Here is a 20,874-nt window from a genome sequence, read left to right as displayed (position 1 = left end):
TAATACCAAAAAAGTTATTTGTTTCATCGTGTGAAGACGAGGGGGAAATAGACATAATATGTGATGTGAAGTGAGTTTGTGGATGATTCATAGGAATGCTCTTTCCATTTGAACATCAAGTTGTTATCGTATGTATACTGGTCACCAGTGCCACCTTGGGAAAGTGAACTAATATGACTCTTTTTACAGCTGGATGCAAAGAAGAGTCCCCTGGCTCTTTTAGCTCAGACCTGCTCCCAGATAGGTAAGCCTGACCCCCCCTCCTCCTCCAAACTGAGCTCCATCACCGCCCTGGGGGACAAAGAGACTGGCGGTCGCTCCTCCGGCTCCAGCCTGAAGCATGGGGAACACCGCCCCTCCCTGGACGACAAGTCCAGCTTCAAGCCCTACTCCAAAGTGGGCGGGGACTGTCGGAGGGACGGGGTGAGCAGCACCAATGGGAGCGGCGACAACAAGCAGGGCTTCAGGGTCCCCAACAACAACAACAACAATGGCGGCGGGGGCGCTAACGGCAGCTCGTCCGGCGGTCATTCGTTCCCCCCTCACCCGATATCCCCCAGCACCAGGACGAGCAGCGGAACGCCGCCTCAGCACGCGCAGCGGGAGGTCAACCAGTCCCACAGACAGAGCCAGTCGCCCGGCGGTCAGCAGGCCCCGCACTCTCAGACTCTGAACGGAGACGGCAAGCCGGAGCAGGGCAGTCCCGGCGGCCACGGCGGCGTTCTCTGCGTGGGCGGCGGCCATCTTAAGAAAGAGGCGGAGCCGGGCAAGGCTAATTCGGACAGTCCCCACCAGCTCGCCAACTCCAGCCACGCCCGAGCCAGCGTCAACTCCAGCAGCGGCAGCTCCGAGTGCAGCCCCAGCCACGAGGGGGGGGGCAAGGGGGGCGGGGACTCGCAGACCGCCTCCCAGCCGACCCTCGGCCCCGCCCACATCACGCCCATCTCCCCCTACAAGACGGGCCACTCGGTGTTCCCCCTGTCCGCGTCCGGGATGGGCTACCACGGCTCCGTGGTGGGGGCCTACGCCGGTTACCCGTCGCAGTTCGTACCGGGACTGGACCATACCAAGTCGAGCCTGGGAGTGGGGGTGCCGGGAAAGCACCCTAGCTCCAGCCCTCTCACCGGCGCCTCCCCTCCCAGCTTCATGCAAGGTTTATGCCGGGACCCTTACTGTCTCAGCTACCCCAACGCCCCCCACCTGGGGGGCAGCAACTGCACCTCCTGCGTCCACGACCCCTCCCTCAAATCCGGCTTCCCGCTGGTCTACCCCTCGCACCCTCTCCACTCCCTCCACCCGAGCACGCTGGCGTCCAGCGTAAGCCCCTCCCTCTCCCACCCCCTCTACACCTACGGCTTCATGCTGCCCAACGACCCCGTGCCGCACGCGTGCAACTGGGTATCGGCGGGGGGGCCGTGCGACAAGCGCTTCGCCACCTCGGACGAGCTCCTGGCTCACCTGCGCACGCACACCTCGCTCCACGGCGGCGGGCTGGACGCCAGCAAGCTGCTGTCCGCCTACCCGTCGGTCTCGTCCTCGGGTGCGGCCTCGTGCCACCTCCACCTGCCCCACCAGGGAAGCCCGGCCTCCTTCTCCCTCCGCGCGCCCCCCAGCCTGGGCCTGGCCCGCTACCACCCCTACGGCAAGGTCCACCTGCCCCCGGGGCCGGCGTCCATCCCCCTGCACTCCTTCCCCTCTGCTGGTCCCTACTACCCCCACTATGCCCTCTACAGCCAGAGACTCGGTTCTGCCTCTGCCCTGGGCTACCAGTGAGGTCCGGATGGTGTGCTGGTCCTCCTGACGTTCGCTCGGGGGCGGGGCGCCCCTCACGCCTACCCTCTTCCGGGACCTGAGGAGTCAGCTGGGTCCGTTAGGGACGACGTGGCGGGCTCGGCGCTCTACTAATATAGAGTCTTGCGGAGAGGGCAGAAGTTGGCCCGCTTGCATGGCTGCAGACTTCTGCGATGCTGTTATTTGCCAGTGGCTAGGACTGCACTCGACTGGATCGTACCGGATTGGACTGGTCTGGACCGGACCAGTAGTCAGTCAGGGGGAGGGGGGAGGCTGCAATGCTACCACAGAACCAGGAACTGGTGTCGGATCAGTGGGGGGCTTCTGGTGGGCCGCGGTGGTCCAGCTCTGGGATGTGTGAGGCTCACTCTGGGATTGCGGTGTGGAGGCGGGCGGCGTGACGGGGACAGCAGGAACCCTCGGCCACGACGGCGGGCAGCGTGGGGGGGGGCGCCGGACACCACCGCCGGACGCATGAAGGCTTGACTGAGTGGTTTTTGTTTTGCCTTTTTTTTCCTTTCTTACATTCTTTCCTACTGAGAAGTTGTATTTATTTTGTACTGAGCGCTTGGCTTTTCATGTTCACTGTTGCATTTTTTGCCATTTTTCTATTACAGCCATATCATTTACCAATTATGAACACGATCTGGGGAATCCCACATGACAGAAAACAGAAAAAGAAAAAAAAAAGCTAACACAAAATATATATTTTCCTCTCTTCACGTTGAAAATGGTCTCTTCATGTGGAGTCTTTGAAGAATGAATGTGCATGTGTCACAGCTGCCCCTGGCTTCCTGGTTTTGATTTGTACAGCAAATGAACAGTTAACTGAGATGTGCTATTTTTGTGTAAAGTATTTGGGTGTAACACCCAGGTAAGGGAGAGAGTTTAACAGTCGGCTACAAGAGAAAAGGCAATGGCAGAGGCTATACTCACTGAGAAAGGAGGTCATATTTTGTTTAATAAATTACAGTGAATACTGTTATTTAAATGATATTGTCTTCATTTATCAATCCAAAGTGCTATTGTGTCAGCTCAATTCAACTCAAATGCATTTTAACACGGCCCATTAGGGCAATAGAGATACTTTATGAGCCATGAATTTTGGCGTGTGAACATTTAAAGACATTCTGCCATAAACTGACTGCTTGTGAAAAGCGCAGTAGTGTGAGTCATGAGGGACTCTCTGTTCTCTGAATAACACATTCAGCTTTTCTATGAACAAAACATTTCACTGGTACTCGCGTGTCTTCGTGTCCTAGTTTTACTGTGTGCATGTTCCTCGGGGGACAAACACAGGAACTACTGTGTTGATTCCGGGGACCATTGTCCCCTTGTAAGGACTGAGAGGCCTCCTCTCCCTCACTCATCATGGGAGCTGCTGCTCCCTTCACGACGATGACAGGAAGTCAATGTGCTGGATTTCAGTTAGGCCTGACAGTATGACGTGAGAAGTAATTCTTCCAGAGTTATAGTGCATTCATGGATGCTTGATTTAAACGATCATTTGTATAATTCATAGATTCAGTTGACACGTTGAACTTGCAGTCCATTTTGACCGTGACACATGATGGAAATTGAATACCGAGGCAGAACAGTGGACAGTCTGAGTTTGCCAGTCGGCCCGTCTTTGATGTAGCGTGGAGCTTAAACCAGGCACTATAGTTCCCCAGACAGAATCAGGTGATGGATGGGTTTGGGTGTGCTTTACTTCAGCTAGTGTTTCAGGGCGCAGACACACAGCGGATAGTGAGCAGACCGCAACGGCTCGGCTCTCATTCCTCAGATATGCAGGAAATGCTGTCTTACCTAATGGAAGACAGTCGGTGTATAGTTTGCAGGGTTCTGTTCTAATGGCGTGCCGGGTACCATGTGAGGCTTGACTGCGACACGCTCCCTTCACCTCCTCCACGGGTCAACATCCTAGGCCTAATCGGTGTTCAAACTGAAGAACCGACTGGCTACATTGCACTATACGCCTCATAACATTAACATGTCCTGTGAAAATATAGAATAAGCACATCTGTATTCAAGTCTTCTTGATTTCTTGGCTGTCTTGACTCTTGCCAGCTCTGAAGCACATTTCCTTAAAAGGAATCCACTATCATAGACATGTCTATGTCTGTCAGGGCCACCACAGCATGTTAGAAAACATGCAGAAAATACTTTTACCATAACGAGGTTTGCTTCCGCGAGTCCATCCCCAGCAAACACACAACGTCAGGGAGACGTTCAGATCATGTCTTAATAACGTCCGTCGGTCCAGAACCCCATTTGTACGTCTGCTGGACCCCTCAATATTCAAACGTCTGGCTTGGACCTATCTAAGACGTCTGTGGACGTGCAAAACGGCTTCAATATCTGAACGTCTAAAAAAAACGGTTCATCCTGGCTCCTAATTGGATGTCTTTGGACGTCCGAAGAAGACGTCTCAAAGACGTCTCGAAGACGTGTCTTTGCTCAGTGGGTCTGACCCGCCAGTATGTCAGTTATAGCCTACGTCATTCAGATAGGCATCAGAGCTAAAGCGCCGCTGCCCTGACACGCTCAGGATAACGCCCTGTCACTCGCTCGGGTTACCTGGCCCTCCAGCTTCGTGATTGGCAGTGGAAGGTTAATATGCCGTTTCCTGGCTATGTGACACTGTGAGGCCCTCGGCGGAGTATAGACAACCCGTGCTGGTCACTTACAGCTCTGACAGCGGAGCCACAGAGGTCAAGGCACCCTGTCACCGCGGTAAAACGAGAACCGGCTCCCGTCTCGGTGTTCCCGGAGTCTTTGTTGTTCGTGAGGCCTTGAGAGGTCTGGCGAGTTCAGCGGGAGGTCAACGGAAGATCTGGGCGAGCGTGAGGAGTGGGTTTCAGGTTGCCTGGTCGACGCCCAGGAAATAAAAAGAAACAGGCTCGCTTAAGTACAGTAGCCGTGCTTCTGTTAAAGAGAGGGATCAGGTGGTTTAGAGATGGCCCAGACCGCAGTGTGACAGATTCCTGAGGTAAAGTGACTTCATAGTATGGTTAGCCACTGGGATTACTGGTTCTGGTTTGGAGAGATGAAGTTCAGACGTGAGCTCGGCATATTATTGGGCTATTTTCTCTGGGTGTTCTGGATATGTGCCTATTGTCTTTTCTAGTCTACTTTCACAATTTGTATTTGGTATTACCTGGATGGAAAAGAGTGTAGGTTTGTGTCGCCACCTATAGGACATAAGTAAAATGTTTTTTGTTGCTGCTCATGATATAAAAACCAACAAATAAAACCTTTAGCCTACTAAACCTGAGAGACTGAGTACAGACTAGAGCACATAAGTCCAGCCCATCACAAGAGGCAACAGATATAATTAAATCAGAAAGACTCCATCTTGTCTCAGGGGAAAAATGAATAGTGCTCTCTCCATTTTCCATTCTGTTCCTACTCCTCCATTACTCATTTATTCGATCCATCCATCATCCCCTTTCTTCCCCTACCTCCCCTCATCAATCACTCCGTCCATCCATCTCCAGCCTGGCTAATGTTTATGGCAGATATCAACACTCACACGCCAGAGCGTGTTTAACCACTGGACTGCTGGCAAGCATGTGTTACATGTAATTCGTTCCCCTGCACACTCAGCTAAAACGGTTTGGGGGGTGACTACAGAGAAATGTTTAGAATATGTTCACACAAACACACTCTAGCCTCCTGTGCTCTTGGTGTGGGGTGTCTCTCCTGCCAGAGGCCGGCCTATGGGAGCCCTGGGAGGACAGCTGACAGCCCCTGTGATTAACGATGACAGAGCGCGGAGCAGCGCCTTAATTACAAGACAAGTCTCAACCTCTCCATCAGGCCGAACTGGGAGGAAGAGAGAGACTAGAGAGAGGGAGGAAGTGAGGGAGGAGCAGAGGTGTGTGTGTGTGTGTGTGTGTGTGTGTGCGTGTGTGTGTGTGTGTGTGGGGGTGGGTGGGTGGGTGGGTGGATGGGGGGGGCAGGCAGGAAGGAGAATATATTTACCGGACACTCTTCACATGGCCTGTTCTTCTCAGTTTAACACTCCACTGGGAAAGGGAAGGGCAAGATAGACTGATCCATTCAACTCTATTCATTTCTCTACCTCCTTAAATTACCCGTTTCTAGAGTTTAAAGCCTCAACGGACAGCGGCCCTGGTCCTATAACAAAGCAACAGTGCTTTTCTATAGCCCCTGAGTTTAAGCAGAATCATTCAGCCGTTGTGTCGGAGCCAAGCACAGGCACAGAACTAAGAGGCACAAATCTACAACATCTGTCTTGATGCTTCGGTTATTCTGTTTTTCCGTCTGGGATCTCTATACGAGATCACAAACAGCCTCCCTCAAACTGACTCCTCCGCTTTAACTCACTCTCTGTTCCCCTCTCTAAGTTTATCACTTCATCACTCATCTTTCTGAGAGGGCTTTTCAAGTGGTCCAAAAATAAAGAGCACACAGATGTCAGACACATTGGATTGATGTTTCTAAACCACCATACAGCCATTACTTAAATCCACCCACAGACAGGGAAGAATGTCGAAAATACACTTTTTCTCGCAAACCACCCTTGAAACCCCTCCTTCAAAGTACACACCAAAAAAACAAACTGCACATGATAGGCCTATCCATCATGGCCTAGTGAGGTAAATTACCCACATCCAACCGTAAATTAACCTGCCCTTGCACTTTTATTACCAAATGGGGCCCTCCTCCTAGGACCTGCCCCGACTCTCTCTCTCTCTCTCTCTCTCACTCTGAGTTTGTCCCTCTCTTCCTTTCCGCTTTCCACCAGGGCCGGCTTGTCAAAGTGGACAGAGCGAGTTCAGTAGTGCACAAGAGGGCATTGGGCAATTATGGTTTCTCTGCTAATGCGCACGCCCCCAGCTGGTTTTGATCTGCCGGCGCTCTGAGGGATCCCGGCCTGCTTGTCAGCTCTCATGCATCACGAACAAGCGCACTCACGGAAAAACGTGCCTTGGCATCGGGCGGCGTAGGCCTGGAGGTTGGCAAGGCTAGAGGGGTTAGCCGCACACGGGGGTGACAACATCCTCTGCCTTCCGCGTCTGCACGCTCCGAGACGCATTCTCTCATTCCTCACGGTTTATCCAGCCACTCCGTGGATGTGAGCCGCAATAATTGCCCCGCTGCGACCCAGAGTAGGCGCCGCACCGCAGACTTGAAAGGTCAGAGAGAGAGAGAGAGACTCAAAAACTCTCCCACTCACTCTTTATCTTTCTCCTTCTCTCTCTCTCTCTTTTTCTCCATCTCTAGCACAACCACAGGCATAAACACACACAGGGCATGAATTGGCTGGGGAAAATTAGTCAAATCGAAGCAAAGTTTAACATAATACTCAGACCGCTGTGCTTTTGAATTATAAAACTAATCTTCTAAAGCCTGACTAGAAGCTTTCCACATCTACTCCGAAAGAACTACTACTTTATTATTTTTTGCTCCTATCGGTGCAATTATTTTCCTGCAAATATGGGTCCACAGACTCCACACACTGTGAGAGACAGGCCGAACAAAGCGGAATGCGAGAGAGGCATGCATTGAAAGCAGCAGACATGATTACCCAAATACAGTCATTAAAGGGGAAATGTGTTTTCACTCTGTCAAGATGATTAATGAGGGAGAGCAAATCCACTCAAACGCTGTTGTTTAGTCTAACCGGCAGACCTGATCCATTCCACTGATTTATGGCAGGCCCTCTGTGTGTGTGTGTGTGTGTGTGTGTGTATGTGTGTGTGTGTGTGTGTGTCTGTGTGTGTGTCTGTGTGTGCGTCTGTGTGTGTGATGTAGTCAGAGGGGAAAAGCAAGGTGTGGTACCAAACAAGTATTGTAAGAATAATATTGAGCCACAGGAATGGGAGACCATGATTAAGACATTGTACAACATAATCTTAGTGAGGGTAACATACAGTATGTGTCTAGTATACCTCGTTAAATAAATAATACTTTCCCATACATAAAACTGAGAGTATCAAAAGGTCTCAGCCCTGTAACATCACCTGATGCTCTGCAGTACAACACTACTTCATAAGTCTTCTTTCTGGTCCTGCGTTTAGTAATATTTGGGCCAAAAACCTGGTAAATTCCAGATGTTTCCTGAATCATGCTGAAAGGTTGATAAGGAGTTAGCTCTCAACACGTCCCATGCCTGGACTCAAATGATTTACCGGCTGTGAATGATGAAAAAGTCTTTTTCGGACTGGTTTATTTTGTTATATGCGAGCAGCTGCATGTCTGGCTGATGTCATATCAGTGGATGGGAACTAGGAATGAGACGGCCCATTACTTGTGTCCCTTCACGTTTACGAGTCTGTTTATTTCAAAGTGGGGATAAAGCACAATGGCCTCTTATACTGTAGCTCCAGCGCAACACAATGGTCGGCAGCGACTGAAGCTGCGGTACATTCAAAGCACATAGGAAGGAAAGCATGCATTTTAGGTTCCACCCCCATTCTACAGAACAATACCCTAATCCATACGTAACTGAATTCAATAGCTCAATCAATAAAGGTACAGGAAGGGAGTTTAAAGAAGGTTAGAGCGTAAACTAAGCCGAACATCTGAGACTGGAGACGGGAACGAGAGAGGAGGAGGATGGGAGGGAGGAGGAGGAGGGGTGTTGTGGGAACGGGGTTGACAGATCAGGGAGTGACGTGAGTGACTTTAACACTGAGGGAGTCGGACAGATGAGAGCCACGGGCTTGAGGAGTGGACCGTGGGGGGGTTGGGGGGGTGGGGGGGGGGACACACATCTCCCGTGCGCAGAGTGTGGCCCAGCAGCTGTATGCACAGGGGGGACGCGGCCCCCCGATCTGCGTGTCAGAGGCCGTGATTAATGACCTGCAGGCCTCGCTCTTTACCGCCACCCCGCCCCACACCAGTCATCCACACCGCAGCTCATCAACCCAATGGACGCCTCCACACACACACACACACACACACACACACACACGCGCCTTTCACACAGTTAACCCCCCCCCCCACCCACCCTAAAACCAGGGCAATCACAGTGCTTTGATGTCGTGCATGCTTGTGTCTCAAGGTGTGCCTGTGCAGTGTCGAGACTGGAGCCTGTGAGGGTGCCTGCCTCTCCTGCATGTGTGCTGGTTCCCAGCCTGTCAGGCAGCTGTCAAGGGCTGATTTATGACCACGAGACTCCAACCTGTCTTCACTGCCAGTTCAGTATTGTTACTACTGACAGCTAATGAGGCCAGACATGCTTTCAAGCAGAGCACTTAACAGGGCTTCAATCTAGCCCGGTCACAGGATCTATTTTGCTCTTTTTTCCTCTGTCTTCCTGGCTCTCTCTCTCTCTCTCTCTCTCTCTCTCTCTCCCTCTCTCCCTCCCTCCCTTAAGGTGGAAAAGCTGTCAGGCACCGAGGGGGGCAACGGAGTCCAGCTGGGGATGTTTCCAGCAGGCAGACAGACACAGGGAAGGGAGTCGTACTCTTTCAGACCAAGCGAGAGTATAGCGGACGAGTCAAGAAACGTAGATTAATAGAATTAACTCTTTTGTTTACCTAGAATTAATGTGGAGAGGACAATCTGTCTAGGAACTTCTAACTAAAGCCTGTGGCACCGGAGCAACACCAAACACAGCCAAAGGAGATGCGATGACATGGTCTATTATTCTGTATTTAATCAACCTATGAAACAGGATCAGCGGTGGAAGAGTTTGTGTATTGTTTGTTTTAGAATCAGTCGTGACTGTGTTCCCTGGACATAGCCTGCCCTTCGTCACACTGAGCAGTCTGTGTTGAACCTCTCTCTTGTGTGCACCCTTGCTCAGCGAGAAAGGCTCTATAATCACTAACAGAGTCACTGGCAGCTCTCCCACCTTTAACCCTGGTTCCTTGTCAGGCATGATTAATGGCAGGCCAGCTAACTGCAGCCTGCATTGCTGGCTTTTGCCATTGTTCCCTGGGTACTTAATGAACTCCGACAAGCCTTTTTTTCACCCTTTACTTTTTCTTTAAGATGTACAACAGCGACTCCTAGATGGAGGGAAGGGTAGCTACTCTGCGTTTCACAAATTCATAGCCATGCAAATTGCTTGGCCGATCATCCAATGACAGCTTTGTTTCAACCAGCTGAGCCAATGGCCAGCAGTGTTGGGTTCAGCATCAGTTTAGTTCAGAGTTGTACTGTTTGGTGTAAGTCACTCAACTCGCTTCATATCTTTTAATTCATGTAACCAGTAGAGGATGTCAGACCGAGTGGTGGAAATGGGCAGGTTTTACTGGGGGAGCCATACTTAGGTGGGATAGGTGGGCCCCGGATGGCGGACGCGGACCCTACCCACATCCCTGTGTATCCACGTCTCCCTTTGAACCTGGGAGGGGGGACACTGAAATGCTAGTGGTGTTCGGGGGCATGCCCCTGAAGATTTTGTTTTTAAATAAAGCACTTAAATACCAATTTCTGGTGACTTTTGAGAACAGGATGTACTAATTAGTGTGGTTGTAAGAGGGTCCTTGCAGTGACGGAAGATACTCAGACTGGGGAGGAGAGATTATAAAGACTCAGGTGCACAAATATTGAATATGTAGAGGTGGGTCGTATGCCCACCTCCCTTGTTCTCTGTAAAGCGCATTATGTTGCCTCTGGGTATGAAATGCGCTATACAAATAAAGCTTTGATTGATTGATTGATTGATTGACAAATAGAGATGGACTATAATAAATAAATAGCCTAACTAGAAATGGTGCTCAGAGAGCACAGACCTCCACCCCTGAATGCATTTCGTGATTCAGTGCACACCAAAATTGAATGGGCTCTATATTGGCCCATGCTACACCCCTCCACCAAGTTTCATGAAAAGAGGTTAGTTTTCGCGTAATCCTGGTTGTAATCCTAGTCCTATGAAGTTGCCTGGAAAGGAGTCTGGATTGAGACAGACTTCCAAGGAAGCAATGCGTAACAACGTAATGTCGCTAAATACCTGTCAGTCAATCATCACTATATCATTCTGGAAAGAGTGTTTCCTGTGTAACAGAACTTACCAGTTGTCAAAACGAAAAGCCAACAAACCGGTTGTTATGCTGGCCAGCTAACATGTTCCCAAATAAATGCTTGTCTAATATGGTATCCTAGTATTCGACTACCTGAAGCCATCCAGTCACGAATGGTCCTAGCTTCACATGAAAGAACAAGTTCGTTTTTTGTATCCTGTTCTTTTACCAACTGCTAATACAACAATATAGTAAGCTAGTTACTTTAGCTACGTAGCTAGCTAAAGATATTGGTCCCCAAATAATTTTACAACTTGTGATTTGTTCTGACGTTTCTGTCAAACCCCACAGGTATCTATGTAACTAACATAGCCTAGCTAGCTAACGTAGTCTAGCTAACTAATGTTAGCCTACAGAAGTGGAAAACAAACATCAGATCAGATATATAAATGGTTTATTTTGATAAACTGGCCACATTTTGGGAATCTACATGTTTATTTTCTCGCCTGAAAACATATTCAAACTTCTTAAAGTGACATATTAACAGTCACAGAGACAAAATTGCTCTTTTGGTCAGAGCAGTGGAGCGGGCGCATGGGATTGTGGGATAACGAATCCGTGCAGCCTTCAAAATCTGCCCAGTCGTAGACAGCAGGCAGCACATTTGTAAATATTGGATTGGGACATGACTTGATACCTCCCTGCCTCCGAATGCTGCCTAAGTAGGCAACACGAAAACACTCAACCCACACACACACGCACGCACGCACGCACACGCACACACACACACACACACACACACACACACACACACACACACACACACACACACACACACACACACACACACACACACACACACACACACACACACACACACACAGGACCCATGCACAGGACCCACCCCTCCAAAATCATGTTAGGCTACTTGTCTCTGGGACAGATCACTTTACACTCCCCTTCAGCAGGGGGCGCTAGGTTGCTATTGTTGGTTGCTGTTTTGCACGCCCCTAACCAACAAGGAAGATGATTTCATTCACACATCCCGCTAACATGCTTGCTACAAGAGTACGCTAGCCTCAATTGTTAATCGGTACTACTAAACATTGGGTCACACCTCGGACAAAATAGTAAGCTATCAATTAACATACGTTTGAAAATGCCTAAAATGCGCACGCTTAGATTATTTATCATCGAGCGACTCGCAGCCGCTGCGGAGGAGATATGGGGGATGGTGGAGACAACAATAACAGAGGAAGTTTTCTGTTTAAAACAAGAGATCGAACGCTTACACAGAGCAGGTAAGAGACTCAATTGTGAGTTAACCATAATCGTTTTTAAAAACTGTTTCTTTATAGTTAACCTTTTGCCTGTGTATGTTATGCTAGCATGCCTAGGCTATAAATAGCACAATAAGGCGGAGAAATTGGAGAGGGCTAATGGTGCGTTCGTTTGTGGTCGGAGGTGGCAAGTCGCAAGTGGCAAAATACCCACCTCCGACCTGTGTGCATTCAGCTATATACCATTATATCACAGTTACCTAGTTATATCTATATACCATTATATCACAGTTACCTAGTTATATCTATATACCATTATATCACAGTTACCTAGGTATATCTAGTGCATTCGAGCAACTGGGGGCTGAGAAACATCCGAATTTGCGACGAGGAAGTGCGAGTTCATGCGGTGTTTTATTTAATCATTCCTAGTAGCAAGTCGCAATTTGCCACCTCTCAGTAATAAACGAACGTACCATAAGTTAACCAATGTCTGTCTGATGAGTCGTGTCTCTGTATTTCAAAAGTATTTTCTTTATCCTCTGCTGCAGCTGCAGAACCCCGGCCGTTCCTTGCTGTCCCCGAGAAGGCTCCTCATGGGCAGCAACACCCCGAGCTGGACATCACCTCCAGGCTGGTGAACGAGGAACTGATGGAGTTCACTCTTATGAATGAAGAAGAGCTAGACCTCGGGAGAAGTCACGTGGGAGATCAGCTTCAAGAGGAGGAGGAGGCGTCTGATCTCGAAGATTTCATATTCAGCCCAACCTGTGTGACAAGTGCCCATGATAAAGACCAAACTAGGACTCCAAACCTGCAGCTGAGCGTAGAGAACGGAGAGGAGACTGAGAAACTAAGGCCAAAGGCAGCAGAAGTGTCTCAGACCTCCTCTGCTGTCAATCAAGACGATCCTGATGCTCAGAGATCTAACAACGAGCCTGTGGCTGGGAAGACGCGTGGACCTCAGTTGGGTATGAAAGTACAAAATCACAAAGTCCTTCTGCATTGTTGTTGTCATTGTGGAAAGTCTTTTCAGTATAAGGGTTACTTGATACCTTGTGAGATTACGTGGTGCGGCTGTAGCTCAGTTGGTAGAGCGGGTCGTTCAATGATCGAAGGGTCAGCGGTTCGAATCCCAGCTCCGACTGTCCACATATCGAAGTGTCCTTGAGCAAGACACCTAACCCCAAATTGCTCCCAATGAGCAGGTTAGCACCTTGCATGGCAGCTGCCGCCATTGGTGTGTGAATGGGTGAATGAGAGGCCATTGTAAAGCGCTTTGAGTGCCGCTAAGGTGGAAAAGCGCTATATAAATGCAGTCCATTTACCATTTGTGAGATTACATCTAACGACTAACCTAACCGTTAAATATGTTTATCCTTGGCTCTCTTCCTTTCTGTGTGTGTGTGTGTGTGTGCATGATTTCTGTGTGTGTGTGTGTGTGTGTGTGTGTGTGTGTGTGTGTGTTTGCGAACTACTAAATGCAATTATTATGATAATCATGCATCAACATGCATCTTTCTCTGTGTGTAGAGGAATGCATTCAAGTGTGTGTTTGGACATCCGTGTGTGTGTGTGCACGCACATCACGTGTCCTGACGTGCTCGTGTGACCCCGCCTCCCGCAGGCCAGCAGGTGGTGATCCAGATCATCCGCGCCCAGCCCGTTTCCACCGCCGTCTCGGACTCCAGTCAGACTCCTCAGGACGCCCGGGCGCAGGGCAAAGACCAGGTCAAGCTCACTGTGGCGCAGCTCGACCAGCTCACCCAGGGGGCGCAGGTGAGCCGGCGGGGGACGGAGGTCCCTATATCCATGCTCTGGGTTTGACCATCCATAACATGTTGCAGTTGTGCACCATAGTGTACAGGTGGAATTTCAGACTGTGCTTAAAGTAGAGATGTAATGAACTACGGTTTACGGTATTTCATGGTACTGTATATGGCAACACACATAAAAAAAACAAGTATTTTACTTTGAAGGAACTACAGTGCAACACATGATGGAAAATACACACTATTGTAATTAAGCTCAGTTTATTAATAGCAAGCTTATATTAAATTACAAAATTAACTGTTGTAAGCAACTTGAAATGTGAAGTTTCAGCAGCGCATTATTGTGTTATACCGTAAATGTAATACCGTAAACACAGGGAATGTCACGGTTCTAATACCGTGGACATTTTATACCGCGGTTCACGGTTTTACGGTTCTCATCCATATCATGAACTCAACCTTTCATATCCAAGACATCTCATGTCAATAAATCTGTGCTGTATCAGTTTTTTCTTAATTTCACTGTAGTCCATTTTTCCCAATTTCGTCAACACAGAAGCTAATGGTGCAAGGTCAGGGGGGCAAGACCACCGGCCAGCTGCAGGTCATCCCCCAGGGGGTCGACGTCGCCTGCGGCCCCGGACAGGAGCTCATGCTGGCCACGCTGCCCGACGGCCAGGTCCAGCGTTTCCTCTTCACCTCCATGCTGCCCGCGACCACCTCCTCCACAGGTGGGTCTGCGAGGGGGCGGGCGGTGATCGGTGCAGGGATGGGAATTTATATGATTTTATTTACTGCAAAAACTCTGATCTAACCAAGACGTGGAATGTTATATCTAACCATAGAGTCTTACTGATCTTATTTTGAGAATAATATACTGTGCAAGAGCAGATTGTGTAAAATTATTACGATTGTTTTAAGAATATTGGTCTTTTTCGCCATTGTGTGTTAGCGGCGAAGGGCTATATCTCGAGTGTACCCTTTGACAAAACTTTGATATCGGCCGCTGTATATGATTGGATATAACCTTTTAACATGGCTTAGAATGCTAAATTCCAAACCTGTCCTTTAATAAACGGAAAAGTGCTTATATTATGAATTAATAAAGCCATGGTATATGGTAAAACACAATCATGCAATAACGGCGGAAGTGTCCGTTGACTTCAATGTTAAATGTTCACTGTAAAAACGCCACTTCAAGAACCGAAATAGTCAAAATAAGGCTGAATACACTATCGGGGTTACAAACTCATCATTACCAGACTCTGATTGTTTTTCACTGCCGTTGTTTTCGCATTTGAAAATACATGGAGGTGAATGAGCCATAGTTAGCCGTCAGCTGCATTCACTCCGATGTATTTCCAAACGCGAAAACAATGCCATGATTACATTATTTTGGTCCCCGCAAAATAGCTAGATAGCTAGCTAGCATCTTATAGACGCTTTTAAAAGTTTAAAATAGTTTGCAAACGTTATGCTGAATTTGAACGCACCCCATGTTTTCAGCATCAACACAGCTGTTCTATTATCTCTTGAGTCTGAACACAGGGTAGAATGTCTGCCTAAATTAAAAAGTTTTTTTTTTTTTACAATGCTTCTTTTCTTAAAAGGATATAACTTATCAGAAATGTGTGTGTGTGTGTTTACTGACATGCACATGTGACTTCACCCCTACAGGTCAAGCAGGCCAGCCAGTGGTGACCCAGATCAAACTCACCCTGACCCAGCTCACCCAGTGGACGCAGGTGAGCCAAGTGGGGAACTCCCCCTATCTCCGTGCTCCGTGTTTGACCATCCATAACCAGGACATCTCATGTCAATAAGCCGAGGCTGTGTCAGGGTTTTCTTCACTGTAGTCAGTTTTTACTATTCTAATGGTGCAGGGCGAGGGGGGCAAGACCACGGGGGTCAACGTCACCCGCGGCCCGGGACAGGAGCTCCTGCAGACCACTCTGCCGCCCACAAGTGAGTCTGCGAGAGGTGAGTGTGTGTGTGTGTGTGTGTGTGTGTGTGTGTGTGTGTGTGTGTGTGTGTGTGTGTGTGTCAGACAGCTCAATGTCATGCACCCCGACTGAAAGCAACTTCCTTGTACATTGAAAACCTTCATTGCAATAAAAAAAAATCTGATTCTGAAATTGAGCGAAAATCCAGACGCTAGAAAAAGCTAGTTAGTTAAGTTTTTTTTTTTTTTTTTTTTTTTAGCTACCAGTAACACTTTAAAATTTTAATTTTAATTAAATGGGTGGAGAATGGGTGAAAAGAACAAGGTCAGTGTAGGGTTAGATAGGTTTGTGAGAGACCATCGACTTTTGGATGGCCCAAAATGAGTGGGCCTAGAGGAACACCGTACCACAGGCAAGGCCACACCAAAAGGTGTCTGGAGAGCATATCCAGCACAGATACAGTATAAGACCTGCAAATGATGAATACAATTACATGAACTGAGAAGCAACTGTGTACAATTGTTGAACTAATAACTGGTTCGGACCAATGACATGTTTGCCAGAACAGGGCTTTGTTAAATGGTCTCAATAATTGAGCCACAGTTGGTGTAATCACAGGGACATTTCTGTCTTGTGTGTGTGCAGGTATGATGACCAGAGAATTAAGCCATCATCTCACTCCCAAATCCAAAGATGCTCCAAGCCCTTCTCTGTGTTATTCACAAAACGCCAAGACAAAACGGGTACAGTATTATACTGCTATACACTACAGTACTAGAGTTTGAAGCACACAGTAAACATTTTGATTCAACCATAATCCTTTTTAGTTCATAAATGCCATTATTGAGTCAGAATCAGAATATTTTGGGAGGCTGGTTATCATGATATTAAAGAGCATATTGTGTTCTGGCAAGACTAGAAGCTTAAGATTTGTGTAGTTTCTGTTAGTTAAAGGTGTGCTATATTGAACATTTAGCCATATTTCTTATGTCTAACATCAATATGAAATATAGAGACCATAATTTCACTGATCTCTCAAGTATTGAGCTAGATCGAGATTTTCGTACGACTCAAATTTCTTTACAATGGAAGTGGGCAGGGCAAGTTAATATGTGTTGAAAAACTCAAGGAAAACAATCAGGAAGCTGCGTGTGTAATCTTACCGATCTCAATATGCTGTCCTGTGAAAAGTAGGCTATTACAATCCGTTGTGTTTCCGTGCTTGGCAAGGCTTGGGTATGAGCATTTCTCCAGCCTCGCTTTCACCGCTCCTTCAGAGGTGGTCGGGGGAGGGGTAAGTAGTCCCGGCTAGTTAGGAATCTACTTAGCTAGGTGAGCGCATTCTACGTTTGTTGAGCGGGAGCAACGTAGGCTATTTGTGGACAATGGATCATTATTGTTATGATGGTGAAGAACTTGATTTTGAATATGATGGCACTGGCTACATATTTGAGCCTGGATACACAGGCGATCTACTATAAGAGATGGATGATAGGCTAGAGATGGATGATGGGCTAGAGATGGATGATAGGCTAGAGATGGATGATGGGCTAGAGATGGATGATGGGCTAGAGATGGATGATGGGCTAGAGATGGATGATGGGCTAGAGATGGATGATGGGCTAGAGATGGATGATGGGCTAGAGATGGATGATGCGCTAGAGATGGATGATGCGCTAGAGATGGATGATGCGCTAGAGATGGATGATGCGCTAGAGATGGATGATGCGCTAGAGATGGATGATGGGCTAGAGATGGATGATGGGCTAGAGATGGATGATGGGCTAGAGATGGATGATGGGCTAGAGATGGATGATGGGCTAGAGATGGATGATGGGCTAGAGATGGATGATGCGCTAGAGATGGATGATGCGCTAGAGATGGATGATGCGCTAGAGATGGATGATGCGCTAGAGATGGATGATGCGCTAGAGATGGATGATGGGCTAGAGATGGATGATGGGCTAGAGATGGATGATGGGCTAGAGATGGATGATGGGCTAGAGATGGATGATGGGCTAGAGATGGATGATGGGCTAGAGATGGATGATGCACTAGAGATGGATGATAGGCTAGAGATGGATGATAGCATGTGAGAAGCTGAGGCTGGCCATCAACCCGAACCTGCTGCTGAGGCAAGAAGTAAAGATGACCACAGAAGGAGAACGCTACTGAATGCCTTTGAAAACATGGATGTATCCATGGACACCGAACCAGTGCGCAACTGAGGACATTGATTTTCCGTCGCTCATGAAGTTTTAAGTGCTTTTTTCCACGTCCCCAAAATAAATTGGAAACGCAGACCCAGGCCAGAGGGACCTCACAGAGAACTCAATTCTGTAAGTGCATAGCCTACTACAGCAAAGAGGCCGAACATGTAAAACACATTGGAGAGGGGAAGGTTTCAATATCATCACAATGCATCATGACAAGCGTGTAGATTCAGCTCCACAGCTCGGTTACCAAAATGTTCCTCTTGTGTTTTCTCATGGCGAATAAAGGGCTTAAAATCAAAGGAGTGGAACCGAAGAACTAAAGCGAATGTGACAGCAACAGCAAGCAGCCTAATTTGTCATTCAAAAAATGTCTAGTTGCGCCTGGTTGAAAACATCCCTGTTGATCTCAAGCTTTGCGCACTTGGTTTCCAACGGCGTTTGACTTGTAAAGTGTCCAAACGTGCAAGCGATTATGGACAGCAGTCGTTGCCCAGTGAGCCAAAGTTCACTGGCGAGAGAATAAAATGCAGACGGGACAGATGTGCGTCACGCCTGGATAATAACACAGGCACGGATGTCCATGGCTACGTTTTTGAATGGGCAAAACGATCTGCGATTCCCCGTGAAAATTGCACATAAAGGCATTTGAAGTGTCTACTTTTTGGGGGGAAACCTGTAAACATTGAATACAGTTTAAGTTCATCCCACATTTATAGCGTTATTCTTATTTCCAAATTGATATTAACTATAGTATCCAATAAGATACTATATAGCTCAAACCTCTTAGATTTTTATGTGAGCATTACAGTGTAGGCCTATTCCTATAGTTTGTTTTCAAAAGACTGCCTATAGAATGCAGCTCCGGATTTTGACCGCCAAAGGCAGTATCGATCCGCCTCCGGGTTCGAGCTTCGTTGCTAGGCGCAAAACGTAGGTCTTTTTCAGGGAAAACGCCCAAAAACGCAGTAGTGTAATCCAGGCTTCGTTCTAACTCAATACTTGAGCGATCAGTGAAATGTTGGACATCTATGTTTTAGATTGATGCTAGACATATCAGAAATGGGGCTAAATGTCCAAAATAGCACACTACCCCTTTAAATGTTTACACAGTTATCAGTGCTCAGGTTATGAAGGTGTTTCAATGCTCATAGTACCCATTATATAGAATCACAAACTATGTTTCCCACGGTACTGACAGCATGAGTTGACCACTAGCACATATTGTGATGAATGTGTTCCCAAAAAAGCCATTTCCTGGACAACAGGGTGGACATTTTCACAATCCTCACAAGTGCTCAACCTTATTGTTAGCGATCCCAATAAAAGGTAACTTTGAGTGTATTTAGAGCCGTACAAAAGATCCAATTACTAAACACCTTGATAACCACTTGATAACCTTACAGTTATATAGTCAGTGGAGTTATAAGACAATTAACTCTGTTATCTTACTTGCAGTACACTGAGCGACTTCGAGCTCCAACGGAAAAGAGGTTAAACAGGTGGTGGGGAAAAAGAAGAAAAAGATCATGGATTGAGCAAGTCAATCAAGCCTATCCTTCTGCTCAGAGATCTTACAAGGGGTCTGCGGCTTGGAGGATGCGTGGATCACAGCTCGGTACGAAAGTAGCAAAATCACAGAAAATTCAACCAGTGAAGCAGCAACTGCCCAGTAACATGGGGCACATAAATGCTCACATGCTCATAATTCAAGATTAGAAAGTCATGCTGCATCTTGTAGTTGTCATTTGTCAAAATCCAACATTCAAGATTTCTTTATTTGTCAAAGTTAATGTACGTGTACAGTGTCAAGAGATAGGAAGTCCGCATGCCGAAGGACCTGAGACATAACAACATTCGGCCTTGTAGCTCTGAGAGGCCGAGAAAATTATTAGAATGAGATAAAATTGAGTAATTCAGTAATGATTGTAATACTATCTTATGTGCCCAGCGGATATTATATGTGTTAACAGTGATTATAGTATTACAATCTAGAAATGTTTAGAAGTGATATCTAGACACAAATCATGATAGAATTTGTATTTCAGTGTCATAGTGTCATGTTACTGCTTTGCAACACTAATATTTCATTATGAAAGTGAATATGAGTTATTCATACTTCCGACTAACCACTAGAGGGCAGCAACGACTACCTCTACCTTCATTATTAAAGATGGGGAATGTGCCTGTTTGCCCCTTAATCTTTTCACATGTTGTGGAAAGCACTAGAATGGACAAGAAGTGATCATTAGGTCATGTGATTATCTATCGACAACTGTGTTGTGTAGTGTTCATTTGGAAACCACTAGAGTATTTGTTAGATACCAGGATGACAAACTGAGCATGTGGCAACCATGAGATGATCACACTGTATGAGGTGATGTGTACCTTTGATTGGTTGTAATTGATGGAATGTTTTAAGAGAGGGAGGAGTTTACTTTGATATGTTGAAATTAATGCAATGCATGATGATGGGAGGAGAGAGAGATGAGAGGAAAAGTATAAAATTTGGCTGATATGAAAGAACGGGCTGAGCTAAAGAGGCCTCTTGGTGAGAGTCTCTGACCAAGGTTACATTTTTATGATTTTTATTTTATATTACCAGTTATTTACTATTATCTTTCATCTATTTTTTACTTGTGCCACCGCGAGGCGCACACTTAATCTGTTCACTGGTGTCTGGGTGTGTGGGTCTGTGGGTATGTTGAGTATGCGGGTGGCTGGATGGGCATTTTGTTTACACCTTAGCTCGAAAACAAATAACCCTATGACGTTCAAACTTGGTACATGTGTTTCACCCAAAGTACCCTGGACCTGATTAGATTTTGGAGTGGATTTGAATCACAGGGCGGATCCACAAATTATTTTTCTCTTTCATTATGAAAGTATAGGAATTATTCAGACTAACCACTAGAGGGCAGCAACGACTA

General features: G+C 47.2%; 2 protein-coding genes across 2 annotated transcripts in view; both read left to right on the top strand.

Moving 5' to 3' along the window:
• Positions 1-1,773, top strand: part of LOC311323916 (zinc finger protein 703-like) — a gene marked incomplete at both ends in the record, with an annotated part of 2,075 nt that extends 302 nt beyond the window's left edge. The window contains one exon of the mRNA XM_084456243.1: positions 190-1,773. Coding sequence (XP_084312369.1) covers positions 190-1,773 — 1,584 coding nt within the window. The remainder of the gene's footprint in view (positions 1-189) is intronic.
• Positions 1,774-11,907: 10,134 nt separating this feature from the next.
• Positions 11,908-20,784, top strand: LOC311323924 (uncharacterized protein). The gene is made up of 8 exons (XM_084456257.1): positions 11,908-12,037; positions 12,568-12,987; positions 13,644-13,795; positions 14,345-14,519; positions 15,466-15,533; positions 15,672-15,768; positions 16,377-16,474; positions 19,403-20,784. The coding sequence occupies exons 1-8, from the start codon at positions 11,968-11,970 to the stop codon at positions 19,661-19,663; spliced, it is 1,341 nt and encodes a 446-aa protein (XP_084312383.1). The 5' UTR covers positions 11,908-11,967; the 3' UTR covers positions 19,664-20,784.
• The last annotated feature ends 90 nt before the right edge of the window (positions 20,785-20,874 follow it).

The sequence above is a fragment of the Borostomias antarcticus genome, assembly GCF_949987555.1.
Source record: "Borostomias antarcticus genome assembly, chromosome: 2".
NCBI lineage: Eukaryota > Metazoa > Chordata > Actinopteri > Stomiiformes > Stomiidae > Borostomias > Borostomias antarcticus.
The sequence above is the reverse complement of the archived record's forward strand: the minus strand, read 5'-3'. Positions and strand labels throughout refer to the sequence as shown.

Excerpts from the sequence above, each read along its gene's own strand:
- LOC311323924 (XM_084456257.1), top strand. The coding sequence starts at position 11,968 with ATGGTGGAGACAACAATAACAGAGGAAGTTTTCTGTTTAAAACAAGAG. Across the intron at positions 13,796-14,344 it reads AGCTCACCCAGGGGGCGCAG|AAGCTAATGGTGCAAGGTCA; the intron begins GTGAGCCGGCGG and ends TCGTCAACACAG. Across the intron at positions 15,534-15,671 it reads AGCTCACCCAGTGGACGCAG|GGCGAGGGGGGCAAGACCAC; the intron begins GTGAGCCAAGTG and ends CTAATGGTGCAG.